Source organism: Amblyraja radiata, chromosome 10 (assembly GCF_010909765.2).
Source record: "Amblyraja radiata isolate CabotCenter1 chromosome 10, sAmbRad1.1.pri, whole genome shotgun sequence".
Classification (NCBI taxonomy): domain Eukaryota; kingdom Metazoa; phylum Chordata; class Chondrichthyes; order Rajiformes; family Rajidae; genus Amblyraja; species Amblyraja radiata.
In genome coordinates, this window is record NC_045965.1 from 47,019,656 (window position 1) to 47,034,747 (window position 15,092).

Here is a 15,092-nt window from a genome sequence, read left to right on the forward strand (position 1 = left end):
GCACACCTATGAGTGATCTAGTTAAATTGAAAGAAGCGCAAAAGCACAATCTCATTGTTGTGATCAGCAAGTTAACATCCTGCACGGTTTACTGGACATTAAGGGTTTTAGCAGCAGGAAAATCAATGTTAAGTATCCTGAAATCACGCATTTCCCACTAATTCATGCTGACAGAACAGCTCAAACTCCCAGTCTGCAGTGAGAGCTAATGGGATGGCATTTAAAGCTCTTGAAGAAAAAGCCTGAAGTTGCCTTAATTGCTGGAGTAATTAAGGCACTAGCTTGCTGGGCTCTTTGGATCATGAGCTGATTCACTGACCATGCTAAATTAGCTAAGATCGTGGTGAGACTGTTAAAATGCAATGCTGTTCTCCTGGGCTAGTGTTTCGTCCCTGTGGTTCAACTCAGCATGAGCTTTGTCCCACTGTACATCATCTCTCTCATCAAAATGTATCACTTCTTTCTCTCTCTGGTATGTTTCTCTCACACATAGGCTAAAATGACAATGGATTTTTCTCTTGTCAATTTTCTTGCCTCCCACTTCTTGATGTTTTCCCCATTGTGCTCTGATTCCGTGCAACACAAGTCATCTTTTACCAACTTGCTCATTTTTGAGCTTTGGTGATGGGGCTTGGGGAGGCTGCTTGCCATGGGTAATGATTCCTGAGCTGAATCCTATCTTCTCCGAGCATGTGCACAGTTCTGTCGGAATCCACTGGTAAATCAGTGGCAAGAACACCCAAGTAATCAAAGAGAATGGATGCCATTTCTGCCGCACTATCACTAAAGATAGACACAAAAAGCTGGAGTAACTCAGTAACGCCTGAAGAAGGGTCTCGACCTGAAACGTCACCCATTCCTTCTCTCCAAAGATGCTGCCTGTCCCACTGAGTTACTCCAGCTTTTTGTGTCTATCTTCGGTTTAAACCAGCATCTGCTGTTCCTTCCTACACGCACTATCACCAGCCTCGGTTTACGTCAACTAACTCAGCAAATGCCAGGCACGGAGTTGAGACTGATCAAAATTGTACTAATTTAGTCAGTGAGCCCATTAGCGAAGCCTAAATCCAATTTTTTTGCAGCTTCAGCGTTAATGAGCAATCCAAAGAGTCGACAATGGGCAGTAGCCATTTTGTGAACTATATGGCTGTGGATGACATGAATATCACATCGATACCCATGTTACCAATTTAGATTATATCGTTGCTTAAATGCTCGTGGCACCATCCACTGGAGAAATTAATTCAATGGAATAAAGGCTAAAAAAAAAATCAGTTTGCAATATGGCAGGTACTGTGTGGTGTAAATATGGTTAGTATTTTTGATATTTTGTAAGATTGGGATTTACTCTGAGCTAATAAATTATTTAAAAGGGAATTACAGTAGGTCCCACGCACCCCCCCACACACAGAACTGGGAGAAAGGCAAATTACTTCCGTAACCACGGTAATCTGAAGTGAAAACAAACTTCTTTCATGACGACTAGGTACTTGCATAGAAAGAAAATCCTGACAGGATAGAGAATCTAATCTAGATAAACTTTTAAGTTTTAAAAGGCATAGCAGCAAAATAATCAAGCAATTATCATTTATCTGAACCCAAAGTTACAAAAATTCTCTTCATCGTACACAGTCTACACATCTTACCATTCATTGGAACTCTGACTCTGAATTCTCCGGTGCTTTACACAGTATATACAGTAATACAGAAGTATACAGTACATCATTAAATAGGTTTGTTTTGTTTTGATTTTTTTTAGTATTAAAATATATTTAAACACCAACTTAATATTTTAATATAAATCTTCCTGTCTCCATCATGAGGTTTATGTACATAGGCAGTTTTACACATTTCTTGAGCCAGAGGATGTCGGGATATGCGATGGACTGGGGTGATGACGGGGGAATAAAAGCATTCTTTGGCTGCCACATTCATTTGAGGCGACCTGCAGAAAAATAAATTGAATGATCAGACTATCAGTGGCACAAGTCAAAAAAATAAAAGTTCATAAGTGATAGGAGCAGAATTAGGCCATTCGGCCCATCAAGCCTACTCTGCCATTCAATCATGGCTGATCTGTCTATCCCTCTCAACACCATTCTCCTGCCTTCTGCCCATAACCCCCCGACGCCTGTACTAATCAAGAATCTAACTTTCTCTGCCTTAAAAATATCCATTGACGGCCTCCACAGCCTTCCGTGGCAATGAATTCCACAGGTTCACCACCCTCTGACTAAAGAAATTCCTCCTCATCTCCTTCCTTTAATTCTGAGGCTATGAATATCCTTTAATTCTGAGGCTATGAATATCCTTTAATTCTGAGGCTACGACCTCCACTTACATCTAGTACAGTATATAAATGAAGCTACTGTTGGCACAAGCACAGTTCTCATTCTATTACATTAAGTGGAGCTTCATTGCACTATGAATAATTTACACAATTGATCTAAGAGTATGCCATTAAAATCAAAAAAAAATCTATATTATTGTGCATGTTCCTTTTGATGTCTGGCACAATCTCTAATGTGTAATACGGACTTGACAGTCTAATTGTGTTGGAAGGAACTGCAGATGCTGGTTTACACTGAAGATAGACACAAAATGCTAGAGTAACTCAGCGGGTCAGGCAGCATCTCTGGAGAGAAGGAATAGGTTACATTTTGGGTCGACACCCTTCGCCTGAAGAAGGATTTCGACCTGAAAAGACACCTATTCCATTTTTCCAGAGATGCTGCCTGACCCGCTGAGTTACTCCAACATTTTGTGTCTATTGACAGTCTAATTATTCCGTATTGATGAGATCAATGAATAGCTGCTTTGAGTTGTTGAAAACATCCGTATCACCTCTGTAAATTCTACAAATCAACACTTTCTTGAACTTCCCCTCAACCAACAGCATGTCTGCAGAGTTACTGACTGGTGATCAAAATGTGAAATGGAATTACTATCAGCAAGACCTGAATCAAGTGTATAACATTGGTCAGCATACATACATATCAATAAACATGTACTCCTTTAGGCCAAAACTACCTTAATGATTAAAAAATCAACGATGTTAGATACGAAGCAATACTGAGATCAGGAAGGTGCCTGCACTGATCGTGGGTTGGTACTGAGCTGGCTAATCTCAGCAGTAAAGCTACAAGCCTGCTGGCACAGAGAGAGAAACACAGCCATGAATTTCAGGGCATACATTTCAGATGGAATGATTCTAGTTCCTCTTCCTGATGCTTATGAGAATGTAAAGTGTTTGAGTAAATGAAGATACACCTAAATAAATGAGTAGAGGTATGGAGTTTGTACTTTCTCCCCGTGACCACGTGGGTTTGCTCCGGTTTCTTCCCACACTCCAAAATATACAGATTTGAGGTTAATTGACTTTGGTAAAAATTGTAGATTATCACTAATGTGCTAGTGCACGGGGTGATCACTGTTCGGTACGGACGCAATGGGACAAAGGCCCTGTTTCCACACTTTATTTTAAAAAGTCGAAAGTCTTAAAAGTCTAAAGTCCGGGAATTCAAAGTTAAACTGGTACAGACTAAAAAATATCTGCCATTGTTGCCTTGAATTTGAACAACTAAAAATCACAATTTTCCATTAAGGGACGGCAAAGAGGATAGTCATGATTAATATTGATCAATTTTATTTCAAAGTAAGACATTTGGAGTTCAGTCTTGTGATATCCTGGAGAAGTAAGCAAAAAGCAGAGAGAATTACCTAATGCCTTCTTGGGGCTTCCAATTTCCTCACTTCACATTCAGCATCCTGAAGTTCAAAAAGCTCCTCCTTGGAGTCCATTGTTTTCTCATGATTCACATACGGAGAAGGTATCTCAAAGCAGTCTGACTCGCTGTCCTCAAACCCTTCGTGTGTGTACCCTTTAAATGTCTGCGGTACACTCGGGTGCACGGAGAGCGTCACTGATGCCGTGGCAGTCACCGTTGTGAAAGGGTTACTGGGGCCAAACACACCAGTGGAGAATGAAGGAAGTGTAGTCCTAGGATGGTGAGTCCTACTGTTGCGAGACCTGTGTTGACCCCTGGAGGAACTGGCAGGCTGGATGGGTTGAGCAACACTTCTGCTGTGCAGTCCATTGTTAGAGACCTGTTGCCTCCCCTCTCCTGCTGCTTTATTTAAGTCTTGAGGTTCTTGCCAAGCTAGTTGAGAACTAACCGAATCAACAGTGGATCGAGCTGGTACTTTTGAGTTTAAATTCTTCTTCTTGTGCGACAAATCCTTAACATCTTTGTACGGCTTCACAATCTGTTGGAGAACATTTAAAATGAAACATTGTTTCTTAACAAAACCTTCTCTCTGAAAGAAAAGTTTTGTTTATTAGACAGATACATGAATTTAAGATTATAATAATATGAGAGGTTGACCATTCTCAGACCAATGAGGTATGATTGGTCATCAATTGCACTGAGAGAAACTAATTTCCAAACCAGCCTTTGAATGTAGACCTGTAAACTGAATCATCATTTTCTAATATATACACAGTTATCGGCTTATTAGAATTTTTTTCTAACTATTAATAGGAAAATTCGAGCCAAAGTCGCTCAGTCTTTCCCTAGCCTTTCAATGACAAATGCAATTTGAAAAGTAATTTGCAATTCACACATTTTGCTACAGAGGATAACGGTCAGTCTTGTGGATGTTCCAGTGGATACCAACAATGCTTGATTTGGTTATTGCTCCAGAAGACAAATATTGTTTCTTTTCTCTCTTCCATCCTAAAATTAAGATAGGTGGATTCGCTTTTCCATCAGCAACTTGCCTGGAAGTGGAGTCTTTTGACTCCACTACGTAGATTTACACATAGGATGCATTGATTAATAAAGGCAGGACATTTAATTACACAAATGCTATTGACCTGAAGAAATGTCCATGTTAGCAATGTTTCAGTTTCCTGCACCCCTGGTGGAAAAAGGTCCAAATAGATTCTTAACTAGGGTTGTGATTAGCTCATTATAAAGCCCCATTCCATTTTTATAACCCATTGATTTTGACTCCAATCTAAATGGCGAAATAAAACATTTGAATGACAAAGTAATGACTTACAGTGACTCGAGGAAAGTTAGGATTGTTTCCAGACTCCACCAGTATCTGTGAGCGAATTGGTGGGATGATGTACGCACTCTGGTCAAACTGTGGCAGGTCCTCTTCGCTGATCCCAGACACTGTGGCTTCCGAATAATATTCCGAGTCAGAGGACTCATTAAACATGCTCTGCTGCTGTGGGAATGAATGGATGTAGAACCCGTGATGATTCATGGGTGGAGGAATGGGCTCAGGAGAAGGCATTGGCAATTGACTGCCTCTATCTGCTGGAGTGAACTAGAGACAAAAAAAAATCAAAGAATGCAATGAATTAGCTGCATGTTAGAAATTATTTGCAACTTTAAGTAGGCTTTAAGGTGCAGATGCATCCAGGGCCTGGTTATTTCCACAGTACCTTTATTTCCCCAGATACTGTGGACGACTTGCTTGTAATCATGTACAGTTTTTCCACTGACTGGATAGCTAGCAATGAGAAAGCTTTTCACTATGGTACACGCGACAATAAACCGAGCAGGAATCTAATATTGTCTTCTGCCAAATTCTAGGCAGAGCCCTCCACTTATCTTTGCAAATGGAATGGAATTCTAGCATAAACTAGTCCCAAAGATTTCCAGCAACGTTTTCAACCCAAATGTAGCAAAATGAAAAAGTAGGAAGCCTGCGCACAGCCCTTTGATTAGTAAGGGTGTCAGTGGTTATGGGGAGAAGGCAGGAGAATAGGGTTCAGAGGGAAAGGTAGATCAGCCATGATTGAATGGTGGAGTAGACTTGATGTGCCGAATGGCCTAATTCCGCTCCTAGAACTTATGACCAACCCCAGTGCCAATGTGGTCTTGTGGAACTGTTCTAGGTACGACATTTCTTAGTGACAGGATTTAGAAAAAACATCAGTTTTGAGAAATGTAATTTTATCACATCACATGCAAGCATGCAAACTTTCCTGGGATTGATATTGTTGTAATAGCCCTGCTAAAAATTGTGGTTGGACTTGGCCTGCCCCATACCCAGTGACAAGGACAACCTGACACAGCGCGTACACAGGCATCACGTTTCTCTGAGGCATCACGTTACATGCAGAGCAATATATACTCAGCAATGATCAAAGTATTAACCTCATCATTGGCCTTGTATGGTTTTTGCATGCACAGTGATGGCTAACTGGGAGTAACTAACAAGGTTTTGTCTTAATTCCGGGGGGTTTAGATAAATTCACAAACCTAGGAGATTTTGCAGAACCCTAACACATGATTTCAGACTAGTTATTCAGCTGCTGTTGTGCTCATTCTGCAAATTCACAACCAACGGGAATTTGTAACTCATATAAAAATGGTCTGCTTCCAATTATATTAATTACCCTTACCGGTTGAAGAACTTATTACACAAAATTCAGTTCGCAATCCAAAATAATCCAAATCTTGTTAATCAAACACAAACATGCTTCCAAAATCAATTTGCCTTTCTTGCTTGGAGAATACTCAGACCAACTTGAGTAGAATGTACATTTTGAGGGAAAGTGCTGGGAATTAAAGGTGGCATTCAGGAGCTAGCCAAGAACTTTACTAGTAGTACCGATTGTGTTGTAGCAGGTCTGCTGCATCTCGGTTTATCGCTACACTGTGGTCAGTAACAGTTTAGTCAAAATGTGGAAGGTCGTGCAATAGGCCTCGTATATTTCAAAAAGTGTGAGGGATTGTGGAGAATCAAAATTGTCACAGGGAACAAAGCATTGAATTATTTTGTCAGTCTCTCACAGAATCGTAGAGTGATACAGCGTGGAAACAGGCCCTTTGGGTCAACTTGCCCACACTGGCCAATATGTCCCAGCTACACTAGTCCCACCTCCCCGCGTTTGGTCCATGTCCCTCCAAACCTGTCCTATTCATGTACTTGTCTAACTGTTTCTTAAACGTTGGGATAGTCCCTGTCTCAAGTACCATCTCTGGCAGCTTGTTCCATACACCCACCACCCTTTGTGTGAAAAGATTGCCCCTCATTCTCCTATTAAATCTTTTCTCCTTCACCGTAAACCTATGTCCTCTGGTCCTCGATTCACCTGCCCTGGGCAAGAGACTCTGTGCATCTACCCGATCTATTCCTCTCATGATTTTATATACACCTCTCTAAGAACACCCATCATCCTCCTGCACTCCAAGAAATAGAGTCCCAGCCTACTCCTCCTCTCCCTTTAGCTCAGCCCCTCTAGTACCCTTTCCAGTTTGACAACATCTTTCCTATAACAACTCATTTACTAAAGTAAATGACTAAAGTAATGACATACACTATATCATCAAGGCACGCTGCCACAGTGGTAGAGTTGCTGCCTTACAGCGCCAGAGACCCAAATTCGATCCTGACTACGGGTGCTGTCTGTGTGGGAGAAAACCGGAGCACCCAGAGAAAACCCATGCGGTCATAGGCAGAACGTACAAACTCTGCACAGCTAGCACACACAGACCGGATTCCCGGTCTCTGGCGCTGTGAGGCAGCAGCTCTACCGCTGCACCACTGGGCAACATTTCTGTCCCGTCATCAAACCAGGATCAGTAATGTAAAGACCGTTGTGCTTACCTCAGCTGGGGGTCCAATGACTGAGAGCAAAACAGGAAGGAGAACCAGACCATTAAGGATGCCCAATATTGTTAATATGGTTAAAACGGCAAAGAAATATCTGCAAATAGAAAACAGGAATACATATTGTTAAAAGATCCACCTTGCATATTTTCCTCATCAAAGTCAAGAACAAACCATCAACAACAATTGATCAAACATTCATAATAGCAAATATATCGGACAGCAATGCGGTGAATGGAAAGGGTGCGAGTGGGGATCGCTGGAGAATACATCAATTGCTTGGCTAAGAACCTATGATAGTTTTGCTTTTGTTGAAGGCCAAGTCAATGGATATTTTTAAGGCAGAAATTGAGATTCTTGATTAGTATGGGTGTCAGGGATTATGGGGGAGAAGGCAGGAGAATGGGGTTAAGAGGGAGAGATAAATCAGCCATGATTGAACGGCAGACTTGATGGGCCTAATTTTACTCCTATCACTTGTGACCTTATGACCTTGACTCTCTTGACTCTTGAATGAATTTCAAGATAAAGAAGATGGAGGAACTGGAGGTATGTCTGGGTCGGTGGGGAAGTAGGAACTGTTGATGTGAATCCACTTGCAACAAAGTGACCACAGTGCATTGAGTGGGTGATAGTAACATGGGAAGAGGGGCCGAATAGCTCAGCTCTGTTCACCCTGATTAAATTTAGGCCAAGTGAACGTATGAATGTAACTCCACGAGGCTGCTGACACTCCTACTACCACCCTCAATATTTGACTCCAAATTTAGTGAAACTAGATGGCACATCTCAAGATCAGCTGTGAGCCACATCTCCCGCTGTGGATGAAAATTGGGGAAAGGTTGTGAATAATTATGGCCAATTTCCCGTTTCAGGCCTGTTGGTCTGGAGGCATTCATTACAGAGCAAAGGGCCTCCACAGAAACCCCTCGCCGTACTTAGAAGGATTAAGACATTTGGCTCAGTTTCAAGTGAAATTCCTGAGCAGGAGGCTTAGTCCTATTCCCAGTGGCAGGCTCATCTATCATTACAGTCGCAGTACTTCCTGCTCTGTGTGAGTATATGCGTGCGTGTGTGTGTGTGAGAAAGCAGGAGGGTGAGGAGGGGTTTAGCTCGGCACTCAAGAAAATTCCAGTCTCTTCCTTTTCCTCATATCCCCGCAAAGGGACACAACTGTCATGATTGCTCCCTCATATCAAACCCTGTAAATAATGCAAAACAGAGCTGGAACTCTTGCTTTGGGGGCTCTGATAAATCCTTTGCAAATGCAGTGGGGAGGCAAACTGTTCAGCGTTTGAACATTTCAGTGTTGAAAATGCAATCGAGCAAGAAAAAAATGGTTGTAAACTTTGAACCATTCAAAGGCCAAGGTTGCCTATTTAAAACATGCCTTTATAAATAAAGTAAGGTTGCAAACCTCAATTATTTCCGAGGCACTGCAAGAAAGTAGGGAAGCAAAGCATTTAATTTCTTCTCAGCCACGACCCACGGACCGCACTAATGCCTGAATAACCTGTTGTTTGTGATGTTGGTTGAGGAATGAACATTGACCAGAATACTGGGAGAGTGTCTGCTTTTCTTCAGGAAGTGCCAAGGATCGTTAACATCCACCTGTGAGGCCGTCCAGGGCCATGGTTTAAAACTCATCTGATAAATGAGACCAATGCCGACTGGTAGATTTTTACCCTACTCTATTTTAGTTTAGAGATATAGCGCAGAAACAGGGCCTTCGTCCCACTGGGCCGGCACCGACCAACAATCACCCCGTACCCTGGCACTATCTTGCACATTAGGGAGAATTTACAATTTTACCAAAGCCAATTGACCTGCAAACCTGTACATCTTTGGAGAGTGGGTAGAAACTGGAGCACCCAGAGAAAACCCACGCAGTCACAGGGAGAACGTACAAACTCCGTACAGACAGCACCCATAGTCAGGATGGAACCTGGATATCTGTAGCGCTGTAAGGCAGCAACTCTATCATTGTGCCACTGTGCCTTCCCCCCAATTCTGTCGTTGATTTAATATCCGTTCCATTCTGTTCTTGGTTTAACATATTCTCTTAAATGTTTTGATGATCATTGTTTTTAAAGTGCAATAACTTTTTTGTTCTTTAAAACATGGGGAACAGTCGCGGAAAACAGAAAACTTATGCACAGCTGCAGAACAGCAGTAACCTTTCTGCTAGACCTTACTGCCTTTCCAGCTTTTAAACCTTTGAGCCGCATGTGTGTGGAGGCAGGCAAGAGTGTTTATTTAACAACATAGTAAGATAAGCAACAATATGCAGTACTCGGAATTCACAGGAATGGCACGCAACTCCAATGGAGCCCCAGGATCTGTCTTCCTGCTTCATTGAAAAGAAAAAATGTAAGTGTGGCTTACGAGTTTCCACTCTGGCTTGGTTATAGCTACGTATGTTTGGGAGAGGTGTGTGGGGGTTGTGCTTGTGTGTTAAAGGGGCCTTGGCATCCATTTTGTGGGTAAGAAAAGAATGGTGAAGGCAGATATAACCACTTTGAAACGGCCTGCACATCAACTAGAACTTTGCTGAGGGGGTCGACATGTTTCTAAAGTTAATTTCCCGGGCAGCATTCATCACAGTCCTGTAAACCTAACCCACGGGTCCTTTCTTTTTGCCAATCTCCTTTCTACCCTGTTATAAAATAGTTGTGGTCCTGGCTGGCAAAACTGCTGACGAATCATTTAGCAAAGAATCCTTGCAATGATATTGCTGACAGGTCAAAATTCAGCCACTTTTCTTTGGATCCAAGCATAACTAACTCTCAACTTGCTGGCTCCCTCACTGCCAGGAAACTCACTGGACTGAATATTTTGCATTGCTGGTTATTTCTTTATTAAAGTTGCTTTGGCATTGGCTTACGATACGATAGAACTTTATTTATCCCAGGAGAGAAATTGATCTGCCAACGGTCATTAAAACACAAAATACATGAAACGTGAAATTAAAGTGATGAGTGTAAAGGGATGTGCAAAGATTGGGGGGGGGGGGGGGGGGGGGGGGGGGAGTCAGTCTAACCCACGACAGAAGAGGGAGGAGTTGTATAGTTTGATAGCCATAGGGAAGAAGGATCTCCTATGGCGTTCTGTCCTGCATCTTGGTGGAACCAGTCTGTTGCTGAAGGTACTCCTCAGGTTGACCAGACACTCTCTTCCAATACAGAGAGTGGATGAAGAAAATGCTTTGCCCTGGCCTGTTTGACCCCACTGCGCACCACTTCAATTAGATCAGATCACAGTGGGGAGAATTAAGGGATAAAGGTCTGCTCCGAAATACTGGGGCTCAGTCAGTTTAATGTGCTCCAACACCAACACAGCCCTTTGCTAAAAATCATCAGTCAAGTTTCTACCTCCCCGTGGCTGAGAGAGTAACAAAATTTGACTTGGCTTTTAACACTGGCAAATGAACATGTTGGTAACTTTCCCTCACCAGGAACAGTGGCGCAGTGGTAGAGTCACTGCCTCACAGCTCCAGAGACCCGGGTTCAATCCAGACTAGGGTGCTGCCTGTACGGAGTTTGTGCGTTCTCCCCGTGACCTGCGTGGTTTTCTCCAGGAGCTCCGCTTTCCTCCCACACTCCAAAGGCGTACAAGTTTATAGGTTAATTGGCTTGGTACAACTGTAACTTGTCACTAGTGTGTGTGTGTGTGTGTGTGGGATAGTGCTAGTGTACGGGGATCGCTGGTCGGCATGGACTCGGTGGGCCGAAGGGCCTGTTTTTGCACTGTATTTCTAAACTAAACTAAAGCAAAAAGTCTTAATTGCCATCCCTCATAGCTCTTTATAACAAGTGGAGCCCTCCTAGCACGGCAATCAGACAAGCTAGCATCTTCTATTTATTTTACTTCAGCCAACAGTCTGAAAATCAATCGGTTGACTTGGTTAGCAGGACCTCCAGGTGGGCAGCATGTCAGAATATCGTTGTTTATGCCTCCTGTAATCTTTTTAATTCTGGGGAAAGCTTGCTGAAAAATGCAGAGTTTGTTCAGCTGTTTATGGTGCATGCACCAAAGGAGAAATATTTACAGCAACCTTGCACTAACCCACGCTATCTGACTGGTTCTCTAAACAAGACCCCCCTGCCTGAAAGTCTACCTTGTGGTTCAATTAGCTGGGGCTTTCAAAACCGTATCTCTGTTTCTCATCAGTTTTAAATGATGCGGAGGAGAAATTTCTCCCATCCCTCCCCCTCCCCCCCCCCCCCCCCCCCCCCCCCCCCCCCCCACCTTTTTTTCTTTTTTTCCCCGTTTGCAAGGATACAAAAACAAGAGCAGGAGACCAGCCTATGGTTTGTCAAAGCTGTTTCACCATTCAATATAATTGTGCCTGATCTAACATTAGACCAACTACACTTTCCTGCTCATTCCCCAAAACCCTGGATTTCTCCATCCACCAAAATCTATCAATATCTGCTTTGCAGCATCTCCTAAATAGCCAGAGAGCTTATCCCTAATCTTTTGTCCCTGCTATCGCCTGGGCGCATACAGAATTTGTTTTCACTCTGTGGCTATCAACCATGTCCCAACATTGCTCAGCGTAGAAGTCACATCGTGCGAGCATTCAAACTCCATCTTCTCTACCCATAGATTGCTAAAACAGCCAGATGATTTTCGCATATACAGTCACCTCGCATTTTACACATATTTGACATGCGTTTTTTGAAATAACGCGCTTACACATTTAATGCCATAGTTTGATTTACACGCTGGTATTTTTGGAATAACATGCCCAAATTAACCGCTGACAGTGTATAGAAACATAGAAAGTAGGTGCAGGAGTAGGCCATTCGGCCCTTTGAGCCAGCACCGCCATTCAATATGATCATGGCTGATCATCCAGAATCAGTATGTTTCATTTACACGTTTTTGAATTCAGGGTTGCTTTTCAAGCATGTAACTCCTTAATAAAACGCGAGGTGCCTGTATTATGTAACTGACCAACTGTGTTACTTGGACAAATAGGATTCAATTCACTGAAGGCACGACAGCAGCATTATAACTCACGTTTTTCATGAATTTTTAAAATTCTACCATGACAACAATAACTGCACCTCAAAGATGCTCCGTTGGCCTTCGAGCACTTTGGAAAATGTTCTCATGAGAGATGCTATATAAATGCAACTCTTTCTCGCCTGATCCCTACAGTGGCCACTGTGGGTGATTGGTGGTGCTCTTGTTATAAGTTAGAAGGTTGTGTCTACACCACAGGACTGTACTCGGGAGGTGCAGAGCTGTTTTGGGATGGTGTCAAATAGAGAATGATCCATTGTCACATCTTTTTTTATAGGCGGCCAGAAAAAATATTCAAAGCCATGGTTTAAAAAGAGTGGGCAGATAGTGGTGGTAATGGTGATGATGATGGGGCCATGAGATTACCCTGTTTTCCTGGGCTCAGACAAAACACGTGTAGTCATAGAGTCATACAATGTGGAAACAAGCCCTGAGGCCCAACTTGCCCACACTGACCAACAAGTCCCATCCACACTACTCCCACTTGCCTGCGTCTGGCCCATATCCCTCTAAACCTGTCCTATCCATGTACCTGTTTAATTGTCTTTTAAACGCCGCAATAGTCCCTGCCTCAACTACTTCCTCCGGCAGCTCATTCCAGATTCCCAACGCACTTTGTGTGCAAAAGGTACCCCTCTGATTCCTATAAAATCTTTCCCCTTCATCTTAAACCTATGCCCTCTGGTTCTCAATCAAACGAAAATCAGAAATCTACGGATGGCAATCTGAAACAAAGACAGAAAGTGCTGGAAACACTCGGCAGGTCAAGCAGCATCTGTGGAAGGAGAAACTGTCAATGTTCCCTTTGTGGGAACACCAAAAACAGATGATTCCATTTCTGCTTATGGCAGATTGCTGTGCACATATTAGCTGCCATGCTTGATACACTGCAACTGGTCTACACTGTGACAGAATGTAGCTGCTTGCAAAACCTGACAGTTACACACACTATCCTACCAACTATCCTACACATACTAGGGACAATTTACATTTCGAACCTGCGAACCTGTACATCTTCGGAGATTACAAAACCTGGGACATATTCCTTCACAAAATGTGCCCTAAATTCCAGCAAAGGCTGTTTAATAATGAATGCAGGAGGGGAGGACAATTACATTTTCTTTTTATTTGGTTTTGCTATTGCTTTATATCCTAAAAACCTAATTGGTATTTCTCTTTGGCACGGCAACTGGAATAGTTTCAACCACTGAACTGGATATCGCTGACAGTTTCCAGTCTGGGATTTGGATTTAAGGTGCAAAAACTTTCAACTTCATTCAGACTGCTGCGGACCGCTCCAGAAAGAAACACTGGCTTCTCTATGAACCACGGTTTCCAGCCTAAGATAACATCTTCCTGGGAGGGGGTGGTGGAGGTTGTGTTCCATACGTTACATCTTAGAAACTCTGGGTGCCCATCATTTCTAGTGGGTTCTGCTAGTTCCAAGAATGCCTCCAGGAATTTTGACTTCTTTAACTCAAAACCAACTGGGTGGTCTGGCAATCCACCAAGCAAACATCTACAAAGTAGCATCCGCGGGTAGCCAACTTCTCCTTCCATTCTAGTTGGTATATGGTTTAAGAGAGAATGGAAACACATGCTGAAGTAAAGCAAACTACAGCTTTCACAATTAGGCTTCTAATGTTAGGGAAGGTTCAAAATCATAAGTTCATAAGAGTCCGCTCATGGCTGATCTATCTTTCCCTCTCAACCTCATTCTCCCGCCTTCTCCCCGTAACCTTTGACACCCTTACTAATCAAGAACCTATCAATCTCCGCTTTAAAAATACCCAATGACTTGGTCACCAGAGCTATCTCTAGCAATGAATTCCACAGAGTCACCACAAAATCACATCAGTTTTACTTTAGTTTAGTTTAGAGATACAGTGCAGAAACAGGCCCTTTGGCCCAACGGGTCTGCGCCGACCAGCGATCTCTGCTCATTAACACTATCCTACACACACTAGGGACAATTTACATGTCTACCAAGCCAATTAACCTACAAACATGTTCATCTTTGGAGTGTGGGATGAAACCAAAGATCTCGGAGAAAACACACTCGGTCACGGGGAGAACGTACAAACTCCATACAGACAGCACCCGTAGTCGGGATCGAACCGGGGTCTCAGACATGGCAAGCGCTGTACGGCAGCAACTCTACTGCTGCGCCACATTGTCACCCCAAACTATGGTTTGAGATTCCAAACCTCTGGAAAGCAAAGTGTTTCAGTCTAACATTTGCCCTGGGAACACCTTTGGACTAGATATCTACTCAGTGTCATGGGTTACATCAACCAAAGAAGTGGAAATGACAGCTGAGTATCACTCTTACAGAGAGCGATGAACAAAAACTTAAATCTCTATCGCATATGGATATCAAATCCCCCACAGGCACTGAATCTTAGTAAAACCTACTGCAAACATTC

The 15,092-nt window shown here is 42.8% G+C and overlaps 1 protein-coding gene across 2 annotated transcripts in view; it reads right to left on the minus strand.

Moving 5' to 3' along the window:
- Positions 1-470: 470 nt before the first annotated feature.
- The window catches only part of ptch2 (patched 2), a 121,842-nt gene continuing 107,220 nt past the window's right edge, over positions 471-15,092 (minus strand). For both annotated transcript variants that reach the window (XM_033028738.1, XM_033028737.1), the window contains 4 exons: positions 7,633-7,732; positions 5,065-5,340; positions 3,721-4,266; positions 471-1,945 (listed from right to left, as the gene is read on the minus strand). In XM_033028738.1, coding sequence (XP_032884629.1) covers positions 3,721-4,266; positions 5,065-5,340; positions 7,633-7,732 — 922 coding nt within the window. In that variant the 3' untranslated portion in view covers positions 471-1,945. The remainder of the gene's footprint in view (positions 1,946-3,720; positions 4,267-5,064; positions 5,341-7,632; positions 7,733-15,092) is intronic.